Below are 20719 nucleotides of genomic sequence, written 5' to 3' on the forward strand. Positions count from 1 at the left end.
AGCTAACTGCAGGCTCTTCAAATCGCTAGCTGAATTTGGCTTCAGGCGCGATGAATTAAAAAAGAGAGAAATCTTTGCTCTGATGTCTCCCTCTCAAGCCAGCTGCAATCACTCCCAATCGCTAGCCCAATCTGGCTTCAGGCGCGATAAACTTAATAGGGGAGAAGTCTCCGCTTTAATGCCTCCGTCCTCAAGGCAATCGCAAGGAGTTCAGATCACTAGCCAATACAGCTTCAGGCGCGATAAATTCAAAACGAAAATAATTTTATGGTTGGGGTCGCCACATCGTGAGGAATTGTATTAAAGGGGTCGCCACATCATGGGGAATTGTATTAAAGGGGTCACAGCACTATAAAGGTTGAGAACCACTGGCCTAGATGGATGTGGGGGGGAGATAAACAATTGTCTTTTGTTTGGAGGAAGTGATATGCCAGCAGTTACATTAGACACTTTCTGAATTTTTGACATGCCGAGTCCAAAAGTTCCCCATCACTGATTTAGAGTAAAGAAAGAAGAAATAACCCAAAGACTAAGGATTACTCATTCAAAAACCTAATTCTGAAGACTGATAATTCAGAAATAGTAGTAGTAGTTTAAACTGTTCACTCGTGTCTGATTCTTGGCAACTTTATAGGCAAGTGTTCTCCATGCTACGCTGTTCAGCACGACTTCTTTCAGCTGTTGGATGTCCATCCTTGTAATAATTAATAAATTACTGATAATTCAGAAGACTAATGGTTAACTTTCTGCCAGGTCAAGGAAAAGGCAATATGCAGCGGCCGTTTCACATAGGCCGAGCTGATTTTGCAGCCGACTCCAATAGTATTTTTGCTCTTAAATATATATTTCTGTTTTATTTTTCTTACACTTTTTTCTTTAATTGGAATTTTAATTGGAATCTTGACTAGTTTAGGTTCACTAGGTCTGCTGCAATTTCACAGAGATACAGACTAGAGATGCTGTATATTATGCTTGACTCCATTAGCATCATACATCTTTTAACTTACCTATATTCCACTGGGAAAGTAGCCTAAAACAACATTTTAGAACCATTTTCTCTGTAAATAATCCTCTCTGTAATCTATCTTTTGCCATCTGTGATTCTTTTTGTAAACCTTTCTTGTAAAACATCCCATTCTCCTTATTTCAGATGACATCAAACCAGTAAAATTCTGTAGATTAAACCAGCAAGAAGCAGAAGCTGAACCATTGTTCCTTCACCAGGGAGCAGTTATCCTTGGTGTGACCAGTTGAAGGTGTCATTATGAGGCCAGAACAGTCCATTCTAGTGGTTTGATCTTTACATGACACTCTGCAGTGCTTCATGGTGACAAGCCACAGAACAGCAGATTTGAGCTGATGTCTAACCATGAGTAGTGTACAAAAGTCAAACTTAATCCACATCTTTGTATCAATTATCATTTATTAATTATAATCAGATCAGCTTTGAGCCATGCATTTTTTAAGAGGGAGGCAATCCCTTTCCCTGATTTGGCACGTTCAGACTGGTAAGACAGAAAATATGATCAACATTTTGTTTTGACTGAGGAGAAAAACAAGCAGTGGTGAAGAACTTGCTAATTTTGTAAAGCTGAATTGCCAAGCTCCACCCCAGAGCTTTAGGTATCTGGTAAGGACAGGAAGCATTCAGGAAAGCTTGAAGTAAGGCCCACGGTATCTGATTGCTTAGTTTTGGGTGGGAAGTCCAGATCGCCTTTCCAGAAATAAAAAGAATATAAATAAATATCCAATTAGGGTTCCGGCAGAAGTTCTTCCCATGTCAGTTAATACAGAATAACAGTCCATAATATAGTACTTTCCAAAAGTAGTTTTTGTTTGGGTAGCAATACATAAACCCACAGCAGGATTTTAATTTAATTTAAATCACTTTAAATTGATTTAAAAGTGTTTTACCTACATTTGGTAAAAATGACTTTCTGTTTAACGATTTTAGGTAATGAAGTAAAAAGTTTGAGAAGCGCTGTCATAACATCTAGATTTCAGGAACAGGAAATTATGAGACACAAATGACAAAATAATAGAAGATATGAAGCCTTTCTTACCAATATAAGACACCAGGTTTCAAATGTGCATTACTATTACTATCAAGAGCACCATGTATTTATTATAACAGCAGCTGGGGCCAAATAATTTTTTTCAAAAGCTCTCAAATGTCATCCGTGTCGATTTTAAACCAATCTTTTTAATGTCTACTAATCCAAAAAAAGAGGTCTCATTTCACTACCATCAACAAAGTATTTAATAGTTGTTTTCCCCTTACATTCTTTTAGCCACTTCATAAGGCAGATATTCTCCCCTATATATCATAGTAATTAAGTAAAGCTAAATAGAGAGTTACGTATTATGTAAATGCAAAGGACCAGATAGAAATCAGGTTAACTTCTCACATAAACTATAACTAATTTTGCCTACTACCCATATAATCAACTACCCCTTCAAGAATCTTCAAGAAATTTTCAGTTTATGGAGGCCAATGTTTAATGTTTCTTTTCCATTTTGTATGGAGAATAAATACTTTGAGGTACAAGACTATGGAGGTTCTCATTCAGTACTGAAGAAGCTCCTTAGACCAGAAGCAAAATGTTTTCAAGGTAAAAAAAAAAACCCAAGAAAGTCAGTTGCCTTTTGGAAAAGCACCTTTGGGACTTCGAGGTACAGTTCATCTTTAGAGGGCAGATTTTTAGAAGATAATGAAATCCCAACTATGGAAAACGCACAAAGGCGTGTGGCAGAGACAGGCTAGATTTGATTCAGGATCCCAAGTACAGTCATATCAATCCAGAATAGATTACCTCAGAAATTGGTCTAAATTTACTCCCATTAAGTGCAATGAAGAGACAATTTAAATGCAAAACACAGGTAGAACACCCTTACATTCACTCTTCCTGCTCTCCTCAGCCACTTCTAGTCAGGCTTTAGGATTTATTGACATGCTGACTTTGGAACACCTTAATTCGAATTTAGGATTGCTCAGTTTAGATGCTTCCAGATAAACACTTCTATATAATACCAATCCTACGCTGGTAGAAAAAGAAGACAGAAAAATGGCAGAGAACTGTATGATGATGACAAATGTACGACAATGTCTGGAAATTCCATGAAGGAGCATAGATTTTGTATATTAAAAATCTAATCTTTAAATAGGGTCAACATTCAGTTAAAATTAAAACATTTAAATCAGATTAATCTCAGTGGGGTGTTATGAATGCATAGAGGTTCATATTTGGATTTAAACAACTTTCATATTTGGATTTAAACAACTTTCTAGGAAATATGAATGCTCTATGCGGCACAATGATGTCATTGGCTATACAAGTATAAGATGGAAATGGTGCAATTTTCCACCAACAAAAGTAGTATAGTATTGTGTAATCCATAATATTCTTTTAAGGTACTATTTTTTTTTGAGCAACTGAGACCAAATAAAAGACCAAAAAATCCATCACAGGAATATATTACAATACTTGCACTTCATCTGAAATGTCTATAGTTTATTTAACTAGCAATATGCAACACCCAATGAAATACAAAGAGAACAAATACCATTGTCTAAGAGTGACACAAAACTGTATGACAAATTTAGGAATGAGTCCCATTTTTTATTTATGTATCCTTAATAATATGCTTACTTGTTCCATCATGCTTCCTTTTTTGTTTACTTTTTAAAACTTCTCCACCCACAAATATGTAATCTTTCTAATGAAGTCAGACTGCCTTAAAAATATACTCCACTTGTAAATCTGAGGGATAGTTTAAGCTGAACAACTCTCTGGCAAATATGAATGTTTTCAGTTATTAGGAATTGTGAACACTGAATTATTCAAGTATCTTTAACTGCAGCCTCATTTAATCCAAGTGATGAAATACATTAGTATCGCCACACTATAGGTAGAAATAATTTTGTATATTTTTGCAGCTTAATCAAGCAGCTTTGATTAGACAAGCCAGACGGAAAAGTGCTTGGAATCTGTTTCAGTATTCAAACCGCCTGAAACTAAATGACCTGAGCATGCAAAATCTTTAATTGGCATTTTACAATAGAAACAAGCAGTACAGTCACTGGAGAAGAAGCAGGGCCTGAATGTTTTGACATGTTCAACTCTCTAAGGCTTCCTGCTCTTGACTGATCTTGAGGTTCAGCCAAAATAGTGTATTTGTTCAAGCCTGTTGTTCGCTATTAAGGCTGAGGAACCTCCTCTTAACTTCCTCTCCTTGGGAAGCAAGTAGATGGAGGCAAGGGAATAATTTTGATTTGGGCTTTTTTTTTTGTTTCCTCCCTCTTTTCCTATAAGTGTCTCCGCATATGTGCTCACCTCACAAAACAAAACTACAAAAGGCAGGAGAGGAAAGAGGGAGAGACAAAGCCAACAGGTTGATCTGGATTACATCAATAGTCACACCCTCCTGACTTTATGAACATAGGAGAACAGGTGTTTGTAATTCATTAGCTAAACTGAGCTCAGCAGAGGCAGGAATTAATCTACGCTGCTGCTTCTCTTTCTCGGTAGCTGACCTAGTGCTTCTTTGCTTTCCCTCATCGTAAGGATGACAAGTCATTCTGGGAACTTCAGTACCAGCTCCTTCACTTCTCCCAAAGCCTCTTCTAGCTGGAGAAGAGAGTGTTCTCCTTCGCATTCTCCTCATTCTCCAAGGGATGGGGCCTGCAGCAGTCCTACCATGGGAGAAGCCAGCAAGAAAAGCTTCAGTTCCTCCAGCCTCACAGGACATGGCTACTATTTTACCTACCCAAGAGTGTCTTTCAACGAAGATCTCTTGACACCACTCCACCTGGATGTTGACCCAGCTCTCCAGGAGATAAAGACCAAGGAGAAAGATGATATCAAGATGCTCAATAACCAATTTGCTGCCTTAATTGGGAAGGTAAGATGAAGTTCCTCCTTATCTTAAGCAGAGGATAGCCTTGAAATGATGTGCCGTGAAGAAATGGGAGGCTAACTCAACGGACAGATTTAGAGCATTGAAAGAGGATGCTGATAGGGATGATGCTGAGAATGATGAGGATGATATTCAGAGTTGTATCTCTATAAATAAGTTGCTGTTTAATTTCCTATTTGAAGAGCCAAATTGTCCGTAGCCAGATTTAATTTAACCCAAAAAGTACCAACATTGTTTTCCAGATAATAGAAGAACATGGGCTGCTTCTTAGCAATAGAGTCATATTTCTTCAGATATACCATCCTTGGGTAATTGTCTGAGTTTTGATGGGAAACCTCTTTCCATCATTTATTTATTTATTCATATTTTTATACCGCCCTATCTCCCTAGGGACTCAGGATGATGGGAAGGGGAAATTAGCCTTCCATTCATCTAATTATTTTTTTAAAAAAATATGGTTGCCAGTTGAGAGAACTGAAAGCACACACTGAAAATATCAAACAATGTTTGTGAAAATAAGAATAATCTTGCAAGTATCTGGAATTTTTAAGGTTTATGCACATGTCCTGAACAGTATAGAAGAAAGGTACCATGAAATTACATGTTTACAATCAAATTCAAACTGATAGATTCAAAATGCAGACAAGAAGAAAAATTATTGTCATTGGCTTTGATTTTCACTACTGACACTTTTATATCATTTATACTATTATGTTTTCACACAGCACTCATAATAGCAATGGTCAGCTCCTTTTCTCAAGCATTCCTCTGGGTAGTAACAATATTAAGAGTATCCATTTGCTGAGTAACTACTGTCTGAGCACAATATCAATTTAAGATGTTTTATTTTACCAGCTAAGCTGTCATGACTTCTCCAATGAATTCTGGGAAAGGTAGTTTGTCGAAAATGCTAATACAGTACTACAGCATCACAGTTCTGATACTAGCCCATAAGGATGCAGCTTTTATGCATTTAGCTAAATACTACTTTGAAAGTGTTAGGGCAGATAGCTGTCATGTTACTGGGAATGAACTGGTTTCCTTTCATATTTCTAATTATTTGTACCACAGCTGGCCTTGTTTTGGCCTAGGGCTTATGAAAACATTGCTGGATCTAACTTTATACTATTTGAAAATAGCAGGGGTGCAACTTATATTTAAATCCTGGTGTAGCATCATTCCATTGAACATCATTATATGAAAGTTAAATGGATTTCCTTATTATAAACTGCTGATAAGGAAGATGCAGAACATGCAGAATAACATTATAGCTGATTGTGGAAGGACTCCAAATAAATAAGGTGATTTACAGTAATAATAGCATTCTAGAATATGCCACACCAGATTGGGCTGAGCTATCATGTTCCCAAACCTATCCCTAATTGAAAAGTTCTCATATCTAATACATCACATAGTTTTAGGAAAGTTCATTCATAAATGCTCTAGTTTTCTACAAGGAGGTAATTAGTTTTGAAGCAGAAGTAGGAGAGACCCTTAAAAAAAATATGCCTACCTGCCCACTGATGCCTACAGTCCAAAATTCTCTATTGTTATTTTTCTGAAGTGTATATTCTGCAATTTTGCAAAATCAATGAAAATGAAAAATGCAATCATAAAAATAAACCATGGATTGCAGATTAAATAAAGGCAATAGTAAAATAATTCTGTTAAAAAGAGGATCCCTACTCATAAAAGCAAACTGATGGTATATAAGGCAAGGAGAACAGAATGCTTTAATGTGATGACAAAAGGAAGTAGTGGAAGCCCCTACAAACAGTTCTACAATGTAACAGTCACCTCTGGGAAAGCTCTATTGTCCATGTCAAAAGGTGGCACGAACCGGAGAGATCCCTCTTAAACATTCTTAACGGTCAAGTTTAGGTAGGAGAAAGAAGCCTTTCAAATATCAAAAGTGTGGGCTGAGTAGGGCTTTAGACAGTGGTGGGATTCAAATAATTTAACAACCGGTTCTCTGCCATAATGATTTCTTCCTACAAACAGTTCACCAAACTACTCAGAAAGTTAACAACCGGTTCTCCCGAAGTGGTGCGAACTGGCTGAATCCTACCACTGGCTTTAGAGGCCTTTACACAAAAACTCGGCAAGACTTGAGCTTTTCAAAATACTATCGCTTTAGTCTTTCATATAATTTCCTATAGGACTGGCATACAAAATGTAGTTTGCCAACATCTTTTTCAAAGACCCCCTAAAGTACCAAGAGGTAAGGCTAAGATTTTCAACTTTTTGAACGTGCATGTTTTTATGTTTTGGTATTGGGATATTAAGGGTCAACATATTTGCCTTCTGTCTTGTGCAAGCTTAAGGACCTATTTTAAAATCTCCCAAACTGCCTACCCTGTCCCAGGTCTTGGCCCATCCTCTGTACACCTCTAGGGTAGCTCTTGAGATGTAATAAGTGCAATGGATCTAAAGCTTGATCATTGGTGGGAATGATGCTGCTTCACAGGAAGGAACTGTGTCTTCATAAAACAGCAAGGTTATATCTCTGCTTTATTTAAAAAGGAAAAAAATAATGACTTATTGGTAACTTTTGAGGACAGAGATGTAATGTCATGAGCTCAGAGGATTTGTGCTAGGTTTTACCTTGTTCCTTACAAATTCCAGTGTCTAAAATAAAACTGATGAAACAGAAGTGTATCAATAAGAATATAACAGGGCCTCATCTGGCTTGCAAAGACTTATTTGAAAAACATCTATTTTGTTCAACAGATAAGTGAGCCTATCATCCAAAAGCCCATTAAAGTTGTACAGAATTATGAGCCTTTAGAAATTGAAGGAAATAAGGACGCTACAATGAGCTTAGGGTTTCTTTTCTCTCTCTCTTCTCTCTCTTACCAGAAAGTTGTTTATGTACTGAATCCATAGTGAACGTAGAAGATTGTTTTCAAAGAAAAATAGTTTTAGCTCTTCAAGGCAGGTTATTGCAAAGCCCTCATGCTCTGCAAACAGATGTTAATCTAAAGTATTGCTTCACTAACATAGGCTGGGAATGCCAGTCTTCAAAACTCACACATACAATATGTACATTCACACTCAACTCAGAATGATCTCTGTACTTTAATGTTAAGAAGCTCCATTTATTTCTCAGTTACATGAATACCATTCTTGGGTTTAAAACATACACGTAGACAAATAAACAGGCATGACCTCCAGACAGTGCCTTAAAATGGGATCCGAGGTTGAGCTTTGGAGCTTTGGAAACGCTAAGAGGCATTTAAGAAACCGACCTATAGATATTTTAAGTACATTCTTTGCCTGAATGAAAAACACATTAGGAGCCAATATGTTATCGCAGCACAATGTGGAATTCTTTTAATACTTTCTATGGAAAATTAATGTTTTCTCAGCGGTGACACATAATGATGAATGATTTCCTTTAAAAAAAAAACACAGTTTAACCACTACTATAAATATTGCCTAAAATTTACAAGGGAATGTATGGTTTAAAGGAGGGGTGTCCAAACTTGGCAACTTTAAGACTTGTGGACTTCAATTGCCAGAATTCCTCAGTCAGCAAAGTCCACAAGTCTTAAAGTTGCCAAGTTTGAATACCCCTGGTTTAAAGTATTTCCCCCATTTATTTAAGGACAGAAGGAACAGCAGGCCTGGCCATCAGTCTCTGTAACCTTCCCCCAAATCCTCTGAAACATATGTGTTTGTTTAACAGATATACCAGTGTTCCTCAATAGAAATATCTGCATGGCAAGTAGTCACTATGAGTAGCAAAAACATTTGTCTAATAGTTAATACTGGGTTTAAATGTAGAAGTCAGATGATGTCATATGAAGCCAAGGACTGGTATGATGGTTAATTTAAATCCTGTATCTTTTCAGCAGCCATAAGAATGGGTGATGTTATGTAATTGTGCTTATCATTTCTCTAGCTTTCTCTCTAGAAGTCAATTCATATAATTTCTTATGCAATATGTATTGAATGGAAATAAAAAATCAACCGGGCACTGATAGTCATTTCTATCATTGCAGAAGTATTTTTATTTTACTTGTAATCAGATACACCAGTGATACACCATACCTGTTGATCAGTCCATCTTTGCTATGGCTTCTACATGTAGTAAATGAATTCGTCTGAGCCAAATATCAAAGAGTGAGGTTGGAATGGCAATGATCATATGGCAGTGACAAGGGTGATCTTGCCCAAGGTTAGTTCCCTATGTTAAAGTCACTTATCACAATCAACCTTTAACATGGCGGTAACAAGGAGTTATATAATAATAAATCATTTTGCAAATTTAAAAATGCCATAGAATCTATTTGCAACATTTCCAAAGAATGGCACAATGCTATGGATTGCTTTGGATTTTGAGCACTGTTTGCCATCAAAATGTGTCTCTGCTATAGTCAATGTCATTCTGGGCTTCGCACTTAAACCAACTCTACATATGTTGAAAAGCTTTCCTCTACTCCGATTGGATACCAGTAGGCAACTTTAAGATCCCATTAATTGTTTTAAGGAGTTTTCCTGCTTTATATGTGGAATCCTGGATGCAATCCTACATTTCTCGAGTCACAGAATGAAGTCTAACGTTATGCTCAGTCTTGATTTGTCAACATTAATTGAAACCCAAATGGAAGTTCTAGAAAAGATTATTCTCCAAAACACTGGAGTATATGGGTAATAGCATATGGCTTAGTGATTTAGCATTGGCCAGAAAACACCATAATGTTATATTTGCTGATCAGTGGCCTCTTTATAACCTAACTTCAACATTTTAAATAAACACCGGTAATGTTTTCATGGCTGGATATTGACCATTATACCCAAGCCATAAGGTTAACCATTAGCTGCATTGCAAGTCTGGGCAAGAATTACTTTAACATTGCTTTCAGATAAAGTTCTTAATTTACCACCGTACTGCCTTGGTGCATGGAATTTTGTAGACTACAATTTGTAACTCTCCTTGTTTTCTCGGTAGTACTTCTTTTTTCCATTAAAAAAAGAGAAGACCTCCGCATCCTTCGAAGGGAGAAGAGTTACACATAACTAGAAGGATAAATCAATATTTGGAAGCATTCTGCTCAGACATTAAATTCAGTTGAGCTTTAAGTTGAGGTTTTAAGATGGCTGCTTCTCTTTTTCTTTACTCAAATACATGTAGTTCTTGGAGGTATCTCAAATTCTTCCAGATTATGGTCCTTCAAGCGCATGGTTTAGGGCAGGGGTCTCCAACCTTAGCAACTTTAAGACTTGTGGACTTCAACTCCCAAAGCTGGCTGAGGAATTCTGGGAGTTGAAGTCCACAAGTCTTAAAGTTGCCAAGGTTGGAGACCACTTTGTTTAGGGCATTGCCAATTTTTTTTTGCTTTTGCAGATTTTATTCCAAAGAGAAAATGATGGTCGCTTAAGCATCTATAAATCTTTTTTTTTTTTTATTGAAAGAGTTTTAAAAAAACAAAAACATTTTCCCCCTTTTTTCCCCCTCCCTCCCAAAAAACAACACCTTCCCTCCTCCCCCCCGGCTTCCCGGTCAATCACAAAGTTATACATAAACCAAACATAGAATAAAATTTTCCTTCAATCCAAATAACCACATCCAAAGCTTTTCGTCTCCCAACCCCTCCCATTACATAAAATAACTTTCTAATTATTCAAAGGCAATCTGATATTTCTTAATCTGATATCTGTTTTGTAGATAATCAATCCATTTTTTCCATTCAATTAAATATCTTTCCTGCGTATTGTCTTTTAAAAACGCTGAGATTTTAGCCATCTCAGCCAAATTAATAACTTTCAATATCCATTCTTCTATTGTAGGTATCTCTTCTTTCTTCCAGTATTGTCCAATCAACAGTCTTGCTGCTGTTATTAAGTTCAAAATCAATTTAGTCTCAATCCCTGTACAATCCATTATAATTCCCAAAAGGAAAAATTGTGGCAGGAACTTTATCTTCTTCTTCAGTACATTTTGAATAATCCACCAAATTCTTATCCAAAAGACCTTAATTTTCTTGCAAGTCCACCAAATATGAAAATATGTAGCATCATCACAATCACACCTCCAACATTTCGCTTGGATATTAGGATACATACATGATAATTTTTTGGGATCTAAATGCCATCTATAAAACATCTTATAAAAATTTTCCCTTAAATTCTGTGCTTGTGTAAACTTAACATTTCTAACCCAGATTTTCTCCCATGTTTCCAACATTATTGGTTCCTGAATATTCTGTGCCCATTTTATCATACAATCCTTTACCAAATCCTTTTCCGAATCTATTTCAAGCAACACATTATACAATCTCTTTATATGCTCCTGGGTCTGATTTCTAATTTGCTTTATTAAATTTTCCTCCCTTTGCATTATACCAATTTTTTGATCTTCTTTCCATCTAGCACTTATTTGCCCATATTGAAACCAAGTATAATTCCTCCCTTCTTCATTTAATACCTGTAATGATTTTAATTGCAATCTACCTCCTTCAGCATACAAAAGTTCTTTATATGTAATCATTTCCTGTTTCTGTTCTATATTTATATTCTCTATTGCATGTCTAGGGCAAGCATCTATAAATCTTGTCAATGAGTCAGTGCAGTTTTACAATAGATGCCTCATCTGGAAGCCTCTTATTTGGGAAATGTTATTGAGCAGTGCTTTTTCCTATAATTGTCCAACAGGGTAATATTTTTGTTCTCCAGATTGTATATAATGAAGCAGGGGTCTCCAACCTTGGCAACTTTAAGACTTGTGAACTTCAACTCCCAGAATTCTGGTAGAGGAAGTCAACAAGTCTTAAAGTTGCCAAGGTTGAGACCACTTTGTTTAGGGCATTGCCAATTTTTTTTTGCTTTTGCAGATTTTATTCCAAAGAGAAAATGATGGTCGCTTAAGCATCTATAAATCTTGTCAATGAGTCAGTGCAGTTTTACAATAGATGCCTCATCTGGAAGCCTCTTATTTGGGAAATGTTATTGAGCAGTGCTTTTTCCTATAATTGTCCAACAGGGTAATATTTTTGTTCTCCAGATTGTATATAATGAAGCAGGGGTCTCCAACCTTGGCAACTTTAAGACTTGTGAACTTCAACTCCCAGAATTCTGGTAGAGGAAGTCAACAAGTCTTAAAGTTGCCAAGGTTGGAGATCCCTGTAATAAAGGATGCAGGAAGGAATTTATCAAAAAAAATATCTCCGTAGGTCCAAACAAACATAAAGTGTGAACTAATAGTAGTAATTATGCTTAAGGAGAGGAGACCAAAGGAGGGGGCTGACTCCTTTGTCACAGATAAAGGAAAGCAGATGCTCTTTAAAGAGATAATACCCTAATCATGGGTTAGCAAGCAAGCTCATTATCATAGCAGTTTGAACTAAAGCGATTAATTTTAAGTGGATAAGCTATATCTGAGGAATATGAAGTATAATGGGCTTGCACTAAAATTTACAGAAGACACCATACAATATCATTTCCACATTCCCAACTTCACAAAGATCAACTAAATCAAAAATTTCCACTGGAAAAATATAGAAAAGGTAGTACTAGACCAGGGGTCTCCAACCTTGGTCCCTTTAAGACTTGTGGACTTCAACTCCCAGAGTCCCTCAGCCAGCAAAGCTGGCTGAGGAACTCTGGGAGTTGAAGTCCACAAGTCTTAAAGGGACCAAGGTTGGAGACCCCTGTACTAGACTCTTTCTGATTTGTTGTCACCATAGAGTTACCTGGATCTCCTACAAACACCAGTGTCAGAGATGGTTAGGAAGAGGCTGCATCTCATAAAGATGGGAATAAATGTGCTTAGTAGAATGGAGTGATAGTGGGAGACATCAACTACCTAAATATCTGCTGGAAAAATAACAAAGAATGAGGTCCCTCAATCTTCTAATTTCTTTCTGAGAATTGTAATTTTCAGGTGATGAAACAAAGAGATCAGTTATCCTGGATCTGATCTTAATCCAGAGGCAGGAACTGGCTAATGAAAGAAAATGTCAGGCACCTTCAGGAAAAGTGACCACATTGTGTTGAAGATAAATAGACAAGGGAAAGTTGAAAGATGTATTGTTTGAACTACAAATTATGAGGATTATACCACTACTTGAAATCCTAAAGAGTAGGGAAGAAGATGGAAGGAAGACTTTGAAAAATGAAATATTGAATGTATTGTTACAAATCATCTCTGTGAGGAAAAAAATGGAAAAAAAGCTTTAAGAGGATTATAGAGTTGAATACCAATAATACTGACAAATTGAGACAAGAAAAGGAGATACTTTGGAAATGGAAGAACACTGATAATTAAAGAGGAATGAATATAAACTGATAGCTCAACCCTGTAAAAATGGAGTCGTATAATTCCATTATCCTCGGCTTTGGTTGAGCTGTATCTGGAATATCTGTCCAGCCCAAAAGGGACAAAACCAACAGAATTTAGAACAGGTTTAGAGAAAAGTTACATAGAGTAAAACAGGTCTGGAAATGAAGCCCTGCAAAGTAGAGTGAAAAGAGCTGGCTGTGTTCAGTCTGCAAAGGAGAAAGAGCAGACACTATAGGTGTCTACAAACAGCAGCTGTTAAAGAGGCAGACCTGTCCTTTATTGAAAGTAAGAGTAGGGCCATGACCAATGAGTTGAAATTAAAAGAAAGGAGATTTATGCTACAGATTAAGAAGCATTTCTTATGGGTAGGTGCAGTTAACAGGGGAACAGTCTGCTTGGAACAGGTCTGACATATGCTTTCTTTTCTGGAGGGTTTCAGACAGGTGCTTGATGGCCACCAATCAGGGATGGTCTAGACCAGGGGTCTCCAACTTTGACAACTTTAAGACTTGTAGACTTCAACTCCCAGAACTTGTGGAAGTTGAAGTCCACAAGTCTTAAAGTTGCCAAGGTTGGAGACCCCTGGTCTAGAAGACTTCTGCACCAAACAGGGAAGTGGAGTAGAGAGTAGAGAGTTATAAAGCCTTCCAACTCATACATTCCTAGTTCCATGATTCTTTTTTTTTTTTATATTCAAAAAGTTTTTATTAGTCAAAAAAGGTTTATACAAATACATTTCAGGTATGGTAAATTTTCATTTTTCTTATCTAAAATAAGAATTTTACTCAAATTTTTTAACACATACAACAGCCATATGGCAAGCAGGTGACACGAAGTAGCTAAGTTTACAAATTTTAAATACGTAATAAAGAAGAGTCAAGAATAAACAGAATATCGTACAAAGGAGAGTAAGGAAAACCAACACAATCCCAAATATCTTTATCACTTCCTAGTTTTAGATCTCAGAACTCTGGGTTCAGCCTGACCCAACTCCAGGGCCGCAACAGCGGCAGCCGCTTCCTCCCCATGATCTATAACCTCCCTTCTTCAATTCCTGGGTCATCTGATTCCAGGAGGGCTTTGTGTTCCTCCACATAGGCCGTAGCCTCCGCAATTGTACTGATTTTTTCGTAATGCCCTCCCGAAAATCATCAATCCCTCTGGCATCAGCCATCTGAAGCCCACTCCTTCTGGTACAATTTGCTTGACAAAAATAATATTTCTTTCTTTTTCACGTACCTGTCTGGGAATCTGCCTCAGAATGGCTATCTCCTGCCCCTGTAAATCAGTGCCCCACTCCTATGTTTTCTAAGAATTTCATCTCGTCTCTCTTCTCACAAATTTGACATGAACCTCTCTAGGAACTGCATGCGTGCGTGCATATTGCGAATTAACTCTATAAACTCGATCCACATCCCAATTCATGAAATCAACACCTCTCCCAAGAAATTCTCCCAACAATTTAGTCACAACATCTCTCAAGTCTTCTTGGTCCACTTCTTCCAAATTTTGAAACCTAAGGAAATAAGACATTTTATCCATCTGTAGTCCAAGCACAGCATTGCCTGTCGTCTCCTCTCTTTTCTGCACTGCCCGCATCTCGCCCTCCAAACCTTCCACTTTCTGCTTGTTTTCTGCTGAAACTTGTTGAGTATCCTTTAAATCCTTTTGGATAGTCACAATTTCTGCTCTTATTTCATCCAATTTCTTGTCCATATTAGATAACTTTTCCAAAATTCTCTCCATCTCTCCAGTAGTTGGTCTCTGACCTTTTGCCATTAAGGAAAAAAAAATACAAAATCCTCAGGCAGGCACAGTATCCTTGTAATTTCCTCCGGATCCACCAGGGGGCACTCACAGGAGCAACGAGTCCAGAGTACAGTTAGTCAACCAGGAAGCCGAAGGGAAGTGATGTCATCAAAATTCTCATAGTGAAGGCGGAAGCTGGACGCCACCACTGTTCCCCAGAAGGAGGGGGGGCCTCAAACCTTCCCTCCTAAATTTCTCCATCACCTCTTCTCTCCAGAGCTCCACAAAACCGGTAATCTTCTTATTTTAAGTTCTCCTCTCTCCCGAATAACTCGTGCTCCTTCCAACCGCAGGGGAGAGAAAACCCCCCCGCACTCCGGAGCACTCCACTCACATTTACCGATATTCCCTTCCCTTCTCCTCCTCAATTCTTCTCCGTGCCCTGTTCACCACCAGGCTGCTGCAGTTATAAATCCAATGCCCCGGTGTCACCGGGCACAGCGGCCCAGGCGACGACCAAAATAATGGCCGCGGCCTGTGGCCTCCAAACCCCGCCAAGCCTAGGACGCGCCAGCATCGGTCCCCACAGTCCTGTATGTCGGCTGGGAGACCCCTGGCGAGCCGTCCGTGCGGCAGGTGTCCTTTTCGGAACACCTGGCCCCTGAGGGCCTCGGCGGCGGCCGGATTCGGGCGCTGGAGGCAGGAGAAGCCTTCCAGACGTCCGTTGCCGCTGGATACCGGAAGTCGTCTCTAGTTCCATGATTCTTTACTTAAATATTCTGCTTAATCTGAATCTACAGTAATACATGCTTATGAAGTTTTAATGAAAACAGGCTATAACGTGATAGTGGCAGACTATCTCTTCAAAAGAGGTCTACAAATATAACACTGACTTTCTATATTTCTGTTTGCTCTGGCTGTCAATTCCTCTGCACTATCCCCTCATTGCAAGTGATTCTGTGAGAGCTGGGATTTCTCTCATTTGCACAGAGGTTGGAAATCACACACACACACCCCAAAAAAAACTGGTCTCTCTAGCTGTTTCTTCATTTTATCAAACAAGTGTGAGTCAGAGAAAATTCTACCTCTCCCAAACCCTCCAGCAATTGTGAAAAGCTTGGAAGGAGACAGGTCTTTCTGCCTTTTCATGAAATCTTTGACAACATAATCGACTGTGAGAGTAATTCTTGTTATTTTTTTATGTGGGGCATGTGACTGCAATCTTCATATCTCTATTGTGACACTTGTAGGAGACATTCTCTTTTTTTAAAAAAAAAGAAGCAAACACAAAAAGCTAATCCAAACTTTGGCACAAAACCTAAGTAAGTAAGGTGTAGGATGGGTTTAAATGGAAAATCCAAAAGATGCTGGTCAGCTATTTTAGATTTTCTTCCTTACTAGATTATCTGTGATAAGATGAAAGAATAACAGCAGGAATGCACGGGTAACAAAATATAGTATAATGTCATCTGTGAGCAAAGAATATCTGTGAGAATCAGTTGGGGTGTGCCATTATACGATTGCAGATGCTTGTCCTTTATTCTATGATGTGAAGAAATTTATATTGACTTATACCTTTTTCAATAATTTGCTATTCGAATAAACAATTATTTGTTCAATAATTATACAGTTTATATTTTGGAGTCTGTTAGCTATGATCCTGTAGCTCATTAGTAAGAAATATTTATTTACAACCCATTCTCTTCTCTGAAAAGTTGAGATTCAGAGGGGCCTCTGTGGCTCAGGCTGCTAATGCAGTCTGTTATTAACAGCAGCTGCCTGCAATTATTGCAGGTTCTAGTCCCACCAGGCCCAAGGTTGACTCAGCCTTCCATCCTTTATAAGGTAGGTAAAATGAGGACCCAGGTTGTTGGGGGCAATAAATTGACTTTGTATATAAATATACAAATAGAATGAAGACTATTGCTAACGTAGTGTTAGCCGCCCTGAGTCTCCGGAGAAGGGCGGGATATAAATGCAAATAAAAAAAAAAGAAAGGTGTTTTTTTCCCCTTTTACTTACACTTTGAACTGAAAAGCAGTTTGCTCCTTGACATCATGTGGATCAAGGCAGCAGTTTGTGGTGTATTAGCTACATATAAATTCAGTACAGATAGTCCTCATTTAGCAACTATTCACAAGTATGATGATTATCAAACTCTAACTTTATGACCAAATCTCACATTTCCTCACAAACCTGTAAAACAAAACAAAAAAACTTGAAGTAAGAGCATAAGTACAGTTGTAGTTTAACCTAGTGATCACTTCACTTAATGACTGAGTTGTTAATCCCAGTTGTGGTACCTAAACAAGGATTACATTTTACATTTTAACCTTATTCAGCTGTAACACCCAGCTGCATTGGGATGTGAGGCATAGTTTACTTATGACCACAATTATCAGATATTTCTGATCAAAGAATACAATAATGCTCATGTCACTGTATGGCTGGTAGCCACAAACGACTGGCTTTTACCAGAAAATGTTTTCACCTTTTCTGTATGTTTTCCAGTCTATGATTCTCCAAGTTTTTTCTGTATGTTTTCCAGTCTATGATTCTCTAAGTAGGAATAGTTAAGAAAAACAAAGAAATTGTTTTAAAGTGATAAGAGATTGATTTTTTATCATATTTCTGGCACCTCCCACTTCCCTACTGCATGGTATTTCCACATGTATCTTTCAAGTCTGAAAGCTGTCAAAAACTTCCGACAGATATATTTATGGAGATTCTCAGTCATCCAGGTCATGGTTGTCCCAAAGATGCTTTTTCAAGAGGCAACTGGACTTTCTGGTTTTTCTTTGACGATATTTCAGAGGGCCTTAATGACTCGCTAAAACAATGCAAATGGCCAGCTGTCTGCAAGGAGCATAAATCCTTCCATTCCCAACCATCAAGTCAGAGCTGAAGGATCTTCTTGGATGAGAAGTGAAATGTCTTCAAAGAAAAACCAGAAAGTCCAGTTGCCTCTTGAAAAAGCACCTTTGGAACTCCAGCAGAGATGTTTCATGGGATATGGTGAAGCTCCTTACCAGGAGAATGATACTTGAGGCTTCTATGTCGGCTTTTGAGCCAATATCTCCCACAAAGATGGAAATCATTTTGTCAGCTGTGCCAAAGAATCAATCCCCTCCCACTGTTAGAAAAATATTCCCTCATTCACTGAGGTCATTAACTTAAAAATCAACTTTCAGTATTACTCTCTTGACTAAGATGCTCCTCGTATCTATTGAAACCATCGCATTTGTAGACTTGGCACAACTTCCCATCATGGGGTTTGCATGGAAAAGTGTTTTTTTTTATTTTATTTATTTATTTTTGTTGCACAGTATATATAAGCACAAGCATGAAACAACTATACAACACATAAGCATATATATGAGTATGAGTATGTAATAACTATATTAATTGGATATAACAAAGGAAAACAATAGGACAGGAACGGTAGGCACATTTGTGCTCTTATGCACGCCCCTTACAGACCTCTTAGGAATGGGGTGAGGTCAATGGTAGATAGTTTTTGGTTGAAGCTTTGGGGATTTGGGGAAGAGACCACAGAGTCAGGTAGTATTAACAACTCTGTTACTGAAGTCATATTTTCTGCAATCAAGATTGGAGCGGTTAACATTAAGCTTAAATCTATTGTGTGCTTGTATATTGTTGCAATTGAAGCTGAAGTAGTCTTTGACAGGAAAGACATTGTAACAGATGATTCTATGAGTTAAACTCAGGTCATGTCGAAGGCGGCGTAGTTCTAAGTTTTCTAAACCCAGGATTTCAAGTCTGGTGGCATAAGGTATTTTGTTGTATTCGGAGGAGTGGAGAACTCTTCTTGTAAAATATTTCTGGACACGTTCAATTGTATTGATGTCAGAAATGTGGTATGGGTTCCAAACAGTCGAGCTGTATTCAAGAATAGGTCTAGCAAATGTTTTATATGCTCTGGTTAGTAGTGTAGTAGTACTTAGTGTACTTAGTGTAGTAGTTAGTAGTGTAGTGTTTTTGTAGTGTTGTTCTGTCTGCAGTTATTGATGAAAGATGCTCAAATCAATTATTAGTAGACAAATGGAAGAATATGTTAACAAATGAACATTACCCAACTTAGTGCCCTCCAGATTGTTCATCTCCTGTAACTCTCCAGTTAACATGGTTGGAACCTCAACTACCATGGCTGTGTCCTAGTCAAAGGATTATGAAAACTGAAATTCAACAAATGTGAATGACATTTTGGTTAGGGAAGGCTTTGTAAAAGGATCTGTCCTTCACTTTTAGAATTGAGTCCAGCTTCATGAAAATCAGGAAGAAAAGTGATGGGTCAGATCTTTATGATCCTGAAACTGAAAATGATGGCGAATATAAGGGCCATGTTTATTAATCCTGTCTTCATTCTACCCATCCCAACAAAATACCATAGTGGCAAACCGGAAAGCTACTTATTTATTGAGTTATATATTTCAAACAGTAATGTAGGTATAAAAAAACCATTTTTTGCAAGTAAGGTGTGTTTTAGCATAGCTTTTTCACAGGTTATGTGAAATTTCCATTAATATTTATCTTAAAGGAATTATTCTGACAATACCTGTCTATTGGGATGCCTCTGCATTGTTTTAAAAGTTTGGAACTGTTGCTTTTTTAATTTAAAGCTTTAATGAAATTACAAAACACCTAATTAGAATCAGAAAGTTATCTCTGTTTCGCCTCTCCCATTGTTATCTGTCTTAATTTCAACAATGAAGCCTTCAAAGGAATAGGGATGATAGCATATTATTTATTTTCTTAGCATAGCTGGAGTTGATTTGCTTCAGTTTATTTATCTACTTTCTCTCTTAGCTCCTTTTCAAGTATATCAAGTATGTCATCTGATCTCTGGGTTATTACAATGATCATCAGTCATTGAGGAATGCATTATCTCTGGGGAACTTCTGTGAAAATTTGAAAATTCTGTGTAAACATTTACTACTGTGGGAAATTGGGAGGTCTGAAGGCCCAGTACAAAAGATGGTTTCCAGGCCTGACAGCACCATAGCTTTCCTTTTTTTTAAAGCGGTGTTTTACACTGCTGCAGATAGTTTAACAGATTTAACAGAATAACAAGAGTTGGAAGGGACCTTATAGGTCATCTAGTCCAGGGGTCTCCAACCTTGGCAACTTTAAGACTTGTGGACTTCAACTCCCAGAGTTCCAGAGTCTTAAAGTTGCCACGGTTGGAGACCCCTGATCTAGTCCAACCCCCACCAACCCATCCCCCACTCAAGCAGGAGATTCTACACCATTTCTGACAAATGGCAGTCCAATCTTTTCTTGAAATGCTCCAGTGATGAAGCTCCCATAACTTCCGAAGGCAAGCTGTTCCATTGGTTGATGGTCAGAAAAGTTCCTCCTCATTTCTAGGCTGAACCTCTCCTTGGTCAGTTTCCATCCATTATTCCTTGTCTGGCCTTCGGATGCTTTGGAAAATAGCTTGACCCCTTCCTCTCTGTGGCAGCCCCTCAAGTATTGGAACACTGATATCATGTCTTCCCTGGTCCTTCTCTTTTTCTTTTTTTTTTATTCAAAAAGTTTTACAAAATTTTTTTTCCCCTTTCCCCCCCTCCTCCCCCCTCCCTTCACAACCCCCCCCCCCGACTTCCCGGAACGAGCACAAGGTATAGTTAAAAATACCTGGTCCTTCTCTTCATTAGACTGGCCATGCCCAGTTCCTATAACCGTTCTTCATATGTTTTAGCCTCCAGTCCCCTAATCATCCTGGTTGTTCTTCTCTGCACTTTTTTG

At 37.9% G+C, this 20719-nt stretch overlaps 1 protein-coding gene across 1 annotated transcript in view; it reads left to right on the plus strand.

Annotated features, from left to right (window-relative positions):
* The first annotated feature begins 4349 nt into the window (after positions 1-4349).
* LOC131189781 (neurofilament medium polypeptide-like) overlaps positions 4350-20719 on the plus strand; it is a 58565-nt gene continuing 42195 nt past the window's right edge. Inside the window, exon 1 of the mRNA XM_058166202.1 lies at positions 4350-4902. Coding sequence (XP_058022185.1) covers positions 4567-4902 — 336 coding nt within the window. The 5' untranslated portion in view covers positions 4350-4566. The remainder of the gene's footprint in view (positions 4903-20719) is intronic.

The sequence above is a fragment of the Ahaetulla prasina genome, chromosome 2, assembly GCF_028640845.1.
Source record: "Ahaetulla prasina isolate Xishuangbanna chromosome 2, ASM2864084v1, whole genome shotgun sequence".
NCBI lineage: Eukaryota > Metazoa > Chordata > Lepidosauria > Squamata > Colubridae > Ahaetulla > Ahaetulla prasina.